General features: G+C 41.6%; 1 protein-coding gene across 1 annotated transcript in view; it reads right to left on the reverse strand.

Moving 5' to 3' along the window:
* abcb11a (ATP-binding cassette, sub-family B (MDR/TAP), member 11a) overlaps positions 1-15110 on the reverse strand; it is a 102079-nt gene that overhangs the window by 15523 nt on the left and 71446 nt on the right. The window contains 6 exon segments of the mRNA XM_039757552.1: positions 3413-3654; positions 6289-6492; positions 9886-10047; positions 13416-13520; positions 13614-13781; positions 14270-14387. Coding sequence (XP_039613486.1) covers positions 3413-3654; positions 6289-6492; positions 9886-10047; positions 13416-13520; positions 13614-13781; positions 14270-14387 — 999 coding nt within the window.

The following is a 15110-nucleotide window of genomic DNA, read 5'->3' on the forward strand; positions in this document are numbered from 1 at the left end:
TTTATCCTCATCATTTCACTGACCTCCCTCTCATTCACACACATATATTCTGTCTTATTCCTACTGACCTTCATTCCTCTCCTCTCTAGAGCATATGTCCACCTCTCCAGGATCTCCTCAACCTGCTTCCTACTATCGCTACAGATCACAATGTCATCAGCAAACATCACAGTCCACGGGGACTCCTGTCTAATCTCATCTGTCAGCCTGTCCATCACCATTGCAAATAAGAAAGGGCTCAGAGCCAATCTCTGATGTGATCCCACCTCCAACTTGAATTCATCCATCACTCCTACTGCAGACCTCACCACTGTCACACTTCCCTCGTACAAATTCTGTACAACTCTTACATACTTCTCTGCCACTCCCGACTTCCTCATACAATACCACAGCTCCTCTCGAGGTCCCCTGTCATGTGCTTTCTCCAGGTCCACAAAGAAGCAATGAAACTCCATCTGACCTTCTCTAAACTTCTCCATCAACATCCTCAGTGCAAACATTGCATCTGTGGTGCTCTTTCTTGGCATGAAACCATACCGCTGCTCACTAATCATCACCTCACTTCATAACTGAGCTTCCACAATTCCCACAACTCTTTCCCATAACTTCATGCTGTGGCTCATCAATTTTATTCCCCTGTAGTTCCCCCTTATTCTTAAATATCAGCACCAGTACACTTCTTCTCCACTCCTCAGGCATCCTCTCACTTTCCAAGATTCCATTAAACAAACTGGTTAAAAACTCCACTGCCATCTCTCCTAAACACCTCCAAGCTTCCATAACCATATTAAATAATAGTAAAATGTAATATTTTGAAAGTAAATTATATTTCATGTTATGTTAGAGGTATTTGTTACATAATACAATTTCGTTCTGTTTGACTTTGAAATTAACACTCAAAAACTCTTTAAACTTACACTTTTACTGTAAAACTTAAATAAAAACAATTTTTTGAATTAAATTTTCGTCAATATCGCAGTGAATTTTGATTCTGTGTTTGGACTTACATCATGACAATGCAACATACAACTGCCCGTGAGTGAATTTTGTTTCTTTCTTTTTATTAAATAAAATGAGTTTTTTCAAATGTTTGACTCTCAGATTTGTTAATTGTTTTTACAAAAGCTATTCTAACGGGGAACTGTAAACGTTTTACTATGAATGGCATATCAAGATCTCCTTTGTTGTCTAATGTTATCCGCAGAAGATGTACTACATTACCTTTCTTGGATACATCCTTCTTTCAGCAGTAATTCGTGTGGAGGAAGATATTCTTCGTGATATTGTAAGTTGATGTTTTTATCTTTTACACGATCACCACCAACTGTTTCAGCATAGTCTGTTAATACGCATTTAAACAATTTACAGTGTAACTGTACATTTTTGACATTTTTGGTGTTAATTCATTTGATTTCATTGTTTCTCGGTGCTAGGATTGCCTGTGTACTCATTATAACCGTTGATAACCTTTCATGAAGAAATTCTTCAATAAGATTTGGACATAATACGTCTTCTTTAATTGGGAACTTAAAATGAGGAAAACATTAAAATTATATAAGAGCTGAGAGAGCAAGGACTGTGTCTGTCAAAAGCATTCACACAAATGAAAGGTGAAAGTACCATGTGTGTGGTTTTCTATTGTTGAGAGGAGGGTGGGACTTGAAAAAAATCTTCCAAAAAGTCTCATCTCGTCGCAGGATTTTTTTATTATAAAAGAGAGATATGTTTGCCAATATTGTGCATCGGTCTACAGTAAATAGCCCCTAATGATATACACATACATGTTTTCAGAAAGATTTGCAAATGTTATTAAAAATTAGAATTAGAAATCTCTTCTTCCCAGAAGTACTCAGACCCGGTGCTGTGGCCCTCCAGCTTATGCTCAGGAGTGACCTGTTTATTTAACTTCTCTTTGAGATGTGTCAAGAGCTTCATTGAAGTACATCAGTGGCAAACTGTACTGATTGAACAATATTTGCAATGGCTAAGGTCTACCTGGGTATAGAAGGTCCTACAATTCACACTGCATGTCAGGGGAAAAACCAAGCTATGAAGTCCAAAGAACCCTCTGTAGACCTCTGTGATGATATTTTGGTGAGGCATGCATCAGGCAAAGGCGATAAAAGCATTTCTAAAGCTGTGAGTGTTCCCAGGAGCACAGTGGCCTCAAACATTGCGACATAAAAGAAGTTGGGAACCACCAGGACTCCTCCTAGAGTTGCTGAGTAATCAGACAAGAAAGGCCTCAGTCAGAGAGGTGACTGAGAACACAATGGTCACTCAGCCAGAGCTTCAGAAGTCCAGTGCTGAGAAGAGAGAAACTGTCAAAAGGAGAACCATCTCAGCAGCATTTCATCAATGAGGTATATGGTAGAGTGGCTAAATGGAAGCAACTTCTGAGTAAAAGGCATATGACAGTTTAAATGACCCTGAGAGCAGGACGTTAAAAGATTCTGTGCTATGATGAGACAAAAAACTGAACAATTTGGCCAAAACTTTAACCACTATGTCTTGTGAAGACCTCGTACTTCTCATCACCTGCTGAATACCATCTCTGTGGTGAAGCCTGGTAGTGGAGGTGAATTCTCAACAGAGTGGACAGGTCAGAATGCAGGGAAGGAAAAACAGATTTAAATACAGAGATGTCCTTGAAGAAAACCTGCTCAGACTGGTGGCAAAAGTTCCTCTTTCATCAAGACAATGACTTGAGGCATACAGCCAAGACAACACCGGCGTGGCTTTGGGACAATTCTCTGAGAGTCCTTGGGTGGCCTGAATTAAACCTCATAGAACATCTGTGGAGAGGCCTGAAGATGACAGTTTACAGTCACTTCCCATCCAAGTTAACAGAGCTTGAGAGAATCTTCTGGGAAGAATGGGATAAACTGCAAAATCCAGGCGTGCAAAGCTTGTAAAGACTTACCAAGAAGATTCAAAGCTGTCATTGTTGCCATAGGAGCTTCTACAAAGTTCTGAATTAAAGTCTGATTACTTGTTAGAATTAGATATTTCAGTTTTTGATTTTTAAGAAATTCGCAAACCTTTCTGAAAGCATATTTTTGCTTTGTTATTATGAATTATTAAGCATGGATTGATGGCGACATATGGAAAATGTATCCATTTTAAATTAAATCTACTACCCAGTAAATTGTGCAGAAAGTGAATACTTTGTGAATCCACCTTACACATATGCGTAGAATATTTGTTTTGATGGTCTTGTTGTGCAAGTGTGCTTGGGGCTTTAGCATGGAGCATTCTAGAGGTGCAGTCCAGTGGAGGCTCTTAGAATACAAATGATACATTATTAGGGACAGGTCTGACCACTACAGTGTGACACAGAGGCAAATTGGGAAATCGGAGGACAAGCAACTGAGTGGGTTATTAATATCTGTGCAGATCAAAGGTCACCTACCTGAAAACCACTGAATAATGAATTCCCTCACTGCTGACCAGAAATCCTCCTAATCTGAAGGAAGCTGCATAGGCCATAAAGATGACACATTTTGCAAATGCAAAGAAGATGCCGTACACCTTGGCCTTCTTTGTTGCTGCTTTGTACGGCAGCTCTAACTGCTGCTCATAAAGTTGCACAAAACAGTCCTCCTTAGCCAGTCCAGCGATGGTCCGAATATTGTTTAGTGCTTCACTTGACACCTGCCAGAGGTAAAAAATCCTTGTTACCACTTAACACCATTTGTGAGTTTGCCAGTTATCTGCTCATTCATTTTCTTAAACAGGTTTAGGAGGACATATAATATACAAATACCAACATGGTGCAAGGTGAGAACCTACCCAGGATTGGCGAGCCTGGTAAATTGCAAGGTAGACTTAGAGTATATGGCCGAAAGTATGTGGACTCCCCTCCAAATGGCTGAGTTCAGGTGTTTCATGGTTAACATGAGCATCTTGTCAAGCACAGGGCTGTGCAGTCTCCATTGACATATATCAGCTCGTACTGAACAGCTCAGTGACTTGAAACATGGCACTGTCATAGGATGCCACCTTTGTCACAAGTCAGCACATATCATTTCTGCTCTGCTAGATCTTCCCCACTCATCAATAAGTGCTATTATTGTAAAGAAGAAGCGTCGAGAAGCACTGACAGCTCAACCATGAAGTGAGAGACCACACAAACTCACAGAGCGGGTCCACTGAGTGCAGAAGCATATAGCGCATAAAAATTACCTCTCTTCTGTGGCATCACTCATGTGATAGTTCAAAACTGACTCTGGAAGAAACATCAGCACAAGAATGGTGGGTTGAGAGCTTCATGAAATGAGTTTCCAGGGCCAAGCAGCTACACACAAGCCTAAGATCGCCATGTACTGTCACACACGCGTGCATGGGAGGCAGCTAAAAGGCTCAAAAGAGGGTCATTCCATGCTGGACCAGGGGATGGTAGAGTGCACTGAACCTTTCTCTTTTTCCTCTGCAGACCAACCACAGGAAATTCCACCTGGGCCTGATGATATCATTCCGGTTCCGGGCCAGATGACATTTCATCTCGTTCCAGGCCCAATGACAGCATTTCCAGTTCTGGGCCCGATGACATCACTTCCAGTTTCTCTCCCAGTGACGTTATTTTCCCCCGTCTGGCTTTAAAACCACCATGTTTTATCTGATGAGTCAGTTCTGCCTTGAACTACAACTTGTAAAGGCCTGTTTTTCTATTTTTATTTCAAGTATTCAGGGTGGCTGCCCTAAACCTTTTTGTGGGGTCAAGTCGTATCATTTTATAGCACCTTGCCAACAGTTGGCTGGAATGAAGTAAAGCACACCACTATTGGACTCTGGAGCAGTAGATACATGTTCTCTGGAGTGATGAACCACCACTCTCTGGCAATCTGATGGACCAATCAGGGTTGGGTGAATGCCAGAAGAACACTACCTTTTGGACAGCACAGTGCCTATGGTATAATTTGCTGGAGGATGGATAATGGCTGGGGCTGTTTTTCATGGTTTGGGCTAGGCCCCTTGGTTCCAGTGAGGTGCACTGTTAATGCTACAGCATACAAAGACATTTTGGTCAATATGTACTGCCAACTTTGTGGCAACACTTTGTTGACATCCTTTATCTGTTCCATCACAACTGCGCCCCTTTGTAAAAAGCCATGTCCATGAAGACACAGTGGCCTGCACAGAGCCCTGTCCTCAATCCTACTGAACACGTTTGAGATGAATAGGAATGCCGATTGTAAGCTAGGTCTCATCCAACATCAGTACCTCACTTTGCAATTGCTCTGTTGGCTGAATGGACACAAACTACCATAGACACACACACTGCAATGTCTTGTGGAAAGCCTTCCCGGAAGAGTGGAGGCTCTTAATTGTCTTCATATTGTTCATGGTTTTGGAATGGGGTGTCCCACAAGTTCAAATACTGTAGATGTGATGATTAGGTGTCCACAAACATCTGGCCATACAAGGGATAATGTCGAAATGACAATCAACTGAAACCTCACACCTCAGTAACTGGGAAAATATCCCACACGGAAATGAAGATAACATGCAAAGTTCAAACAGACATCGGCCATCTGTGGGATTTGAACCCAGGTCTCAGGCAGGGCCATCTTAACAGCACTATAGGCCTTCAGGCAAACAAGTTTGCTGGGTCCCCTGTTTTGATAGCAAAAGAGAAACATATGTAGGCATCATGAACATTGTGGGCGCCTGTGCTCCTGGGGCCCCCTACCAGTGCCCATATATTAAGATGGCCCTGGCCACAAGAGCTGTGAGTCAGCAGCAATAATTTCTGTGCCATTATGAGCTAATGTTTACTTCTTACATAACATAACATCCTCACGCCTGCTTACAATTGCAGGTTGAAGCCTATTCTGGTAGGATTAGATGGGGCACCAGACCATCAAATTAATCCTAATTTACCTGTTCATCAATTCTTGTGCCACACCTTAACTAAGTTTATCGCACAAATGCCCCAAATGATACCTCACTTCAAGCTTGTGCAGGAGGAGTTTATTGTTGAACAGACATCTGAACTGTCCAGCAAAAGAGCAGCTTCTCAAAGCCAGACCAGCGAGTAGATGGATGTGTACTAGCATGGGTAATGCAGGAGAAGAAAAGTGTGTGAAATTCAGTTAGTACAAATACAGTAAGTGCATCAAAGGTGGACCTCCAGTGACCTAAATATTCATTCTTTAGCTAACAGAAGTTCAGTAGCCATCATCATTCCATCCAATTTCAGGCCAAACTCAGACATACTGCACTCTGCACCTTTGCTTGGAATCTTAAAAACCTGAAAACTGAGGGCAACCGTGAGATGTACAATACCTGTCCTGCAGCTTCCATAGCTTCCTTATCTTGGTTTGCAAAACCTGTCAGCATTTTGGCTTGGAAAGCCCCAGATAACCCAATGAGGGGCAAGAAGCAGAGCACCAGTAAACTTAACTTCCAGCTGAAGTAAAAGGCAATTATTATGGAGGCTCCAACGTTTGTCAATGAATTTACAATCATTCCGATCTGTGTGCCAGTGGCCTGTGGGGGGAAAGAAAATTATAGGCCTTTTAGGAAAGAGCCCAGCAGTGATGTTTCATTTTCAGAATCAGGATACAAACATTTTAATGAACTAAGTTAACTAGCGGGCTCAATAGGCAGTACTGGCTGCAAGTGTAGGCCTGTTCAAATGCCACTTTGCTCTCATTGCTAAACTATCTACTTCCTTCCCCCCAAAACCTCTTAAGTCTGCCTTATACTTGACACATCCACACCGGTCACAAGGGTGCGATTGGAGAAAATGACAGTAGACACAGAGGTGGGACTTGCATATGCCTGGTTTGCACAGTGCACCGCATACCGAATTTCTCTTGTCTAAGCAGTGATGCTGCAATGGTGAATTTCGAGGAGAGACTTCGTGGCAAATATAATCCTATACAGCTTAAATGCGTGTCAGAATAATGAACGAAGAACAGTATATGATGTAACAGGTCATCATCAAGGTGTAAGAAAGACATGCAAAAATAGTTGAAGTGAATCTCTTCATCGTGTACACCACCTCAACCCTTCTCTGCTTTTGTTTAATGGGCTTGACACTCCACCTCCTCCTTATAACAGGTACTGTCACTACCCAATCTGCACTGCCAGCCCGCTACCATCAACATCTTTTGCTGAAAAATCATGTAAACAATTCACTTCCTCAGCCGTGAAAGTTTAAGCTATGCAACTTTGACCAAAACACTGTCACCTGCTGAATATGTGAATATCGTTGCACCCTTTAAAGGGGCCACCACAAGTATAAATGCATTTTGGTCACTGACATGTGTACATGTTTTGTATTGTGTTGTGTGCAGAAGCTTCACACGGTCAGGATAAACAAGTCTTTACTCTGATCACTCCTATCATTTTACTCACAGGGTAATCTACTCACTGCTACCATGAAATGAACAGCTCTTACACTGAGCTTGTCAGTCTTTTTAGTCACAACGAAATCTACTCCCTCCAGCCGAAGAATGCCCCAATCCTCCCACTCTCATACTGGGCTCCACAACTATATTTATTACCAGTGTTACAGGCCACCACTTTATTCATTATTGTTTATATTTAATCAAACCTTTTTGTGCTACTGCTTTATTTAGAGCTCTGATTTATGAACTTAATAATCTGACTTTTGACTTTCAGTTTTGTTTAGAGATTTGGCCTTGATGCACATGCCACATTTCATCCAGGAACAAATAAAGGGCTCCTTTGACATTTTCTTTTCAAATGTCTCTGTGCAGCAGAGCGATCGAAATGTGGTGCCTGTTTCTTGTGCCTTGCAATCTTGTATTCAGTGTGTAGTGCAAAATGCCCTGTATCCAAATAATGCAGTATGAGGGCACCAGAGGCGTGCCAACAAACTGACTGGTCGAGTGTGTCTGTGTGTGTGTGTGTGGGGTGGGGTGGATGGGGTTTTGGGTTATTTACTTGGGTTTGTGCAGCAAATCGTTTCATCGCTTTGCAAAATTACTGCGACTGATTGGCTTTTGAAATGCATCTGGAAAGTCATATTGCACCCGGAGCGCCATTCACAGATAACAATGCAATTTAACTGGCCTAATGCTTGTGGCGTCACTAGGAGACTACCAGTTTGTTTGGTTTTCTGCCGTGACACTTAAATCTGCACTTTCAAAGCAAGAGCACACTTCTAATTCAATGTTTTTTTTTCAGTGTACAGCATCTATCTATCTATCTATCTATCTATCTATCTATCTATCTATCTATCTGTTATATGGTGCCTTTCATATCTATCTATCTATCTATTATATAGTGCCTTTCACATCTATCTTTCTATCATGATATAGATGCTATATAGCACCGCTACCCGACACAGACTCACACTGAGGTACATGTAAAACACTAAGAACTTTTATTTTTCTTCATCTATCTATCTATCTATCTATCTATCTATCTATCTATTATATAGTGCCGTTCACATCTATCTATCTATCTATCTATCTATCTATCTATCTATCTATCTATCTATTATATAGTGCCGTTCACATCTATCTATCTATCTATCTATCTATCTATTAGTTTAATTTTCTGGTTACAACACCTGTTTAATTTCATTGAGGGTTTTTATCATCGCCTGATCCACGTCTCTCTCTCTTCTCTGTGCTGTTCTCTTAGACCAGTACAGCAAGGACCCCAATAGTCTTTCTCCTAATCATTGGGAGTCACCTTTCTATAACAGAGTTATCTTGGAATTTTCACAGCCAAGAGTAACCATCTTATCTTTGTAACTATCTTATGCCACCATCAATGGATGGACAGCTTATCATTTTTTCTCCACTACAGTCTTTGTTTGGTTGTTTGTGTAAAATCATGTAATTTAGAGTACCAGGGTGATTGGGGTTTAATTTTATATATATAGTGGAACCTCGGTTCACAACCATAATTCGTTCCAAAACTCTGGTCGTAAACCGATTTGGTCGTGAAGCGAAGCAATTTCCACCATAGGATTGTATGTAAATACAATTAATCCGTTCCAGACCGTATGAACTGTATGTAAATATATATATTTTTTAGTTTTTAAGCACAAATATAGTTAATAATACCAAGAATGCACAGCGTAATAGTAAACTAAATGTAAAAACATTGAACAACACTGAGAAAACCTTGAACAACAGAGAAAACTAACACTGCAATAGTTTGCGCTATAGTGCTAGGAACCGCTAGCTAAAAACACTTTTTTTTTAATGAGTTTTAAGCACAGGGAAAAAAATGAACATTTGAAAAATCCGCAATTTAATAAACCACCAAGAAAAGTAACATTGCCACAATGCACGCTATGAACCGATTGCTGTAAACAGAACTGAAAACAAAAACGAGCCTTTTCTACCTTCTGCGTCCAGCCCTCCTTCTCTCGCTCGCTCTCTCTTTCGTGCGTATGTGTGTCTATCTCGTGCGCCTGTGTGTGTGTCTCTCTCTAGCGTGCTCCTGTGTGTGCGTACCTCTCTCTCGCATGCCTGTGTGTGTGTGTGTCTCTCGCGTGCCTGTGTGTGTGTGTCGCGCTCTCTCTCTCTTGCTCGCTCGCTCGCTGCACAGGAAATGCACAGGGAGAGACTGAACATGTACAAATCGAAAGGGAAACTGGCTTGTTCGTATACCGAGTGTGTGGTCGTGAACCGAGGCAAAAGTTTGGTGAACTTTTTGGTCATAAACAGATTTGTACATGTACCAAGACATTCGTGAACCGAGGTTCCACTGTATATATATTTCTCTGAAAAATTTTTGCGAGTTTTGTATGATTATTTCTATTCTGTTCTAATACAAATTTGATTAAAAAAATCCATTAAAAACATGTGTCCATCACAAACAGTGATAAAGTATCAGCACATGCTATTTCATGGTGAACAATTTCATGAACAGTTACAGTTTGGAGATGCTTACCCCTTGGACCTGAGAGGCATCTGTGGCAAGTCTGGTAGTCAAAGCTCCTGGGCAGTTTTTGGAGTCATCAAACCAGCTCACTTCCTGGTTCAACATTGCCTGAAATCCCATCTTCCGGAGCCTTCGAGTAAGCAGCTCACCAGACTTTCCAAAGGTGTAACCCTGCAAAGCACCCAGAAATATTTTATTTTAGAAAGAAAAAACAAAGGTGATTCACCAATAAAAAGCCAAAATATCAATCATCACGTTGAGGCCTAGTCTCCACTGGCTTCTACACAACATTGCTACAGACCTGGCACAACACTAATGGCCCACTCTTCCTCCCAGCTCCAGCTTCAAACATGATGATGGAGGATGATTTTTTATATCTTCTTAAGGCTCATCTGACGTGGAGCTAGAGGAGACTTCATTAGTACTAAATTACGTGGTAGTTCTGCTGCAGCTTTGGCAAGATTAACCAAGTCTCTGAATTCCATCCCTAAGCTCTAAAACATGTTATTTGTTATCTCCTATTCATCAAAGTAATTTAGTAAAACTTTTTACAATGTGATTTTTTTTTCTTGGAACTAAGAGTTAGACATTACCTGAGAGGGTCAGATATGCTTACTGTGAACAGCAAAGTCAGGTTCACAAATTGCTGTAACAAGGGCAAAACTTGACATTGACTAATTAAGTGATTTAAATTTAGTTTTAGTTTATTTTGTTTTCGCTTGTGATTTTTGATGGACATCTAAGAAGAACACAGCTAATGAACTGAGCGAGTTCTTCAGCAGGTTTGACTCATTCCTGTCAGTTCAGTCCTCCCCTAACACTGCTAGCTTCTGTGTGCAAGCTGAAGAGGTTCTGGAGTCCAAACTGCAATCTGCACCCCACACGACCATCCCCTACAATGACATCACATCATTGGTCTCCAGTCTCCCTCCACTTCCTGGAATATCTGTTTCTGCTGATCAAGTGAGGAGAGTGCTGGGGAAACTCTGCATAAACAAGGCTACAGGGCCAGATGGAATCAGCCCAAGGGTGTTGAAAACATGTGCCGGCCAGCTCGGCAGGGTTCTTCAGGATTTGTTCTCCCTTTCCCTGAATTTGTAGGAGGTTCCCCAGCTGTGGAAAACATCTGATGGCAAAGAACGGGCATTTCAGTGATCCCAAGGACTTTACACCAGTTGGTCTTACTTTATACATTATAAAGACTTCGGAGAGATTGGTCTTAAAACAGCAACTACCCCTGGTTTCAGAACATCTGGATCTACTACACTTTGCCTATCAGACACATACAGTAGGTGTGGAGGATGTTTTTATCTACAGAGCCTAATCCTGCTTGGACAAAGCTGGCACCACAGTCAGGATAATGTTTTTTGATTTTTCCTGTGCTTTTAACACCATTCTGCCTCATTGACAAGGGAAAAAGTTCAAGGCTTTGCATCTTGATACCCCCACAATCTCCTAGATCATGGACTACCTGACTAACAGACAGTGGTTTGTGAGACTGAGGGTTTGTGTGTCAGAAATGGTGGTGTGTAATTCTGGAGCACTTCAGGGAACTGTCCTGACTCCTTTCCTGTTTATCCACTACATAACCGACTTCCAGCACAATACCAGCACTTGCCACCAATATTCAGATGACTCCTCCATCACAGGTTGATTTATTAATGGATTCAAGGCAGAGTACATGAAGATTGTGGAGGACTTCGTCTTGTGGTGCAGGGAGAACAACCTGCAACTCAACATCAGCAAAACTAAAGTGCTGTTGGTGAACAGACATGCCAAGAAAATTCTGAAACCGGTCACCAGTCGGGGGAGATTGTGGAAGTGGTGATGAGCTATGGGGGATTAACATGAACAACAAACTGGACTGGTCTGACAACACAGAGGCGCTGGGCAAAAACCAGAGCAGACTGGACTTCCTAAGGAGTCTCAGGTCTTTCAAAGTGTGTAGGAAGCTGCTGGAAATGTTCTATCAGTCCATAGTAGCCAGTGTTGTTGTCTGCACTGCAGTCTCTTGGGTAAGGAGCTTGAGCTCAAATGAAACACATCTATCCATTTTCTAACCCACTGAATCCGAATACAGGGTCACGGGGGTCTGGGCAGGGTGCCAACCCACTGCAGGACACACACAAACACACACCAAGCATACACTAGGGCCAATTTAGAATCGCCAAACCACCTAACCTGCATGTCTTTGGATTGTGGGAGGAAACCGGAGCACCCAGAGGAAACCCACACAGACACGGGGAGAACATGCAAACTCCACGCAGGGAGGACCCGGGAAGCGAACCCAGGTCTCCTAACTGCGAGGCAGCAGCGCTACCACTGCGCCACCGTGCCGCCAAATGAAACACAACGCCTGATAAAACTTATCGGGGACGTCTGCTCTATCACAGGTCGAACTATGGACACACTGGAAGCTGTTGTGAACAACAGGATGGTGGTAAAATTGGATGCCATCATGAAAAATCCTCTCCAGGAGGTGCTCTCTTGGAGCACTTTTAGCCACCACAGTGTACTTAGAAGCACCTCTGGGGTGTCATTTCTGCCAACTGCTTTCAGGCAACTCAATGCTACCACCCAATGTACTCATTAAATTAATTCATTGATTTATTGATTGATCAATTGATTGATTGATTGGTTGAGTGTGGCTGCATTATTTGTCCTGTAGTGTGTATTCTTGTCTCTCTATTATATAAAATAATCCTGGGACGAAACAAGACTTTTTGAAGAGACTTTATGGAAGCAAGTCCTCCGAGTTGGAGACTTTTGCCTTGAGATTCTTTCAAGTCACGTCCTACTTACAACCATTTTCAAACAAGACATGATGGACTATATAATGGGACAAGATTAGTTGTATTAAAAACTCGCCCAACAATTCTAACATGTAAAATTTTAACAGGTGACAAGAGTAGTATATATTCCACGAATAACATTAGACACCAAAGGAGATCTTGATTTGCCATTCGTATTAAAACATTAACAGTTTCCCGTTAGAAAAGCTTTTGCTATGACAATTAAGAAATCACAGGGACAAACATTTGAAAAAGTCGGTTTATTTATTAGAAAGAAAGAAACGATATTCACTCATGGGCAGTTATACGTTGCATTGTCACAATGCAAATCCAAATACGGAATCAAAATTCAATGCGTTGTTAAAAAAAGTTAATTCCAAATATTGTTTTTACTGAAGTTTTAAAGGAAAAGTGAAAATAATGCATATGTAACAATTCCCATGAAAATAACAATCTCTTTAAATTGTATATCTGGTTAACCAAACCCGGGGGTTGGCGAGCAAAGCAAGCAGGGGGCAGAGCCCTCTAGTTTTTTTATATTAGTGCTGCTGTATGACATTTGAATTTCCCCTTAATAAATTAATACAGTTTATCTAATCTAATTAAATCTAAACTAAAGTCTTCCATACATTTGGTTTGTTTGAAGCCTGCAATGCACCACTACAATTAAGTCATCGGTCTGAAACAAGAAATCAGGTTTATTAACAACTGGCACAGTATCTGAAAACTAAAAGATGTGCTAATTACCTGCGCAAACTGTGTGACAAAGGACATTCCAGCAACTATGGTAAAAAGGACACAAATTCCATTGATCTGCCTTGTTTGCTCATCCAGATTCGGGATTGAAAATGTCTGTTGAACAAGACGGAACAGAAGAAGAAGCTCAACCCTTCAGCCTGCTGATACCAGTAATATTAACAATCCAGAAGTGTTTTCCTGTCTTACCCCAAGGATCTGACTAAATAAAATAGCATAAACTGGGTTGATGGCACCATTTGCTGCTGCTGCCAACGTTCCAAATAACATGTACAGCCACTCGGGTGAATTGTATTTCAAAATGCGGATCACCGAGGCAGGATGTTCTTTTTCTTCATCTGCTGAGTTCTCGATTTTCTGCAATAAATAAATAAAAATTAAAAAAATCAGGGTAAGAAAAACATTGTTCCCAGCGACATCTCAGAGATGTGCACATTTAGATAAATAGTGATGTTACACTGGCCCTGTGCATGAGATTGGGACTATGGTAGACTGGCATGCACTTTCATAGCCAGCCTGCTGGAAGAGAGCTCCAGAGAGAAACTTTCCTGGCTAAACTGAAGTAATACCACCCCAGAATGAGAGGGGGCGCTGCTGCTAACAGACTTGTCTCCTTCTTCCCTCAAAGTAGGGGGAAAACCAGCCCTTGAAGGCACCGAACTGAAAGAACCCCCTGCCCTTCCTGTCTGCAGCCTATAAAAGCAGAGCAGCCATAGAGGATACATAGCCAGCTTGCTTAAAGAACCGAACAGCGTACTGGGCCTATTCTCAGAGTGCTGATTGGCACCAATGGTTCTGCCCACTGTGCCAGCATAGTGTTCAGGCATGACCTTTGAATAGCCTACCTTCTCTGTCTGTTCACTGCTCACTGTGTTATCAAAAAAACTGGCGTCAGCATTCCCAGAAATGGTAGCAGGAAATATGTTTGAAAGCTGTGATCTAGAGCGTGCTCGAATGGAATTCCTGCAAAGAGAATAAAGTAATACATTAGTTAAGTTCTCCATTATAACTTGTATTAAAGGCACGCATTTTATTTAACATATCTTAATTCCTTTCACCAGGATGAAAAACTCAAAAGTGACAGTAACATGTTGCTGTGATGGTTCTGAGGCTAAGAACCTGCCCTGGTAGCTGGAAGGTTGCCGGTTCAAATCCCATTACTGCCGGAAGGGATCCCATTCCGCAGCACTCTTGAGCAAAGCCCTTTACTTGAAAATTACTCCAGTGGTGCTGTAGAATGGCTGACCCTGCACTATGCATTACATTATTAGTGCAATCGTATAAAGGTCAGCACATGCGGCCTTGAGCTAGCTGAGTATTGGATAAAAACACAGTGAGGGCATTTCAGACTCTTAGGGTATCAAACATTTTTTGCTTGCATTTGGGTCTTTCAGTTCAAAACTCTTTGATACCTTTATGAAATTCTCTTCTCTCCGAGTAGTCTTTAGAGGTGTGAAGGTGACCAAGAAGTGTGTTACAGGGAGTGGGACAGATGGCAGTGTGACTTGCCATCAAATATTCTTACAATTCAGCGTTGTATTCTCAGACTGACCGAACTTCAAAAACGAATAAGAAGAATGAGAGAACAGTGCCAGGTCTTTGTTGTCCTGTGATTGTGTTCAAAAAAGAAAGCCTTTCCCGTACATCCTGTCCAGTTTCCTGACTGACATTCAGCCATAAATGCAG

This window comes from Polypterus senegalus, chromosome 6 (assembly GCF_016835505.1).
Source record: "Polypterus senegalus isolate Bchr_013 chromosome 6, ASM1683550v1, whole genome shotgun sequence".
Classification (NCBI taxonomy): Eukaryota; Metazoa; Chordata; class Cladistia; order Polypteriformes; family Polypteridae; genus Polypterus; species Polypterus senegalus.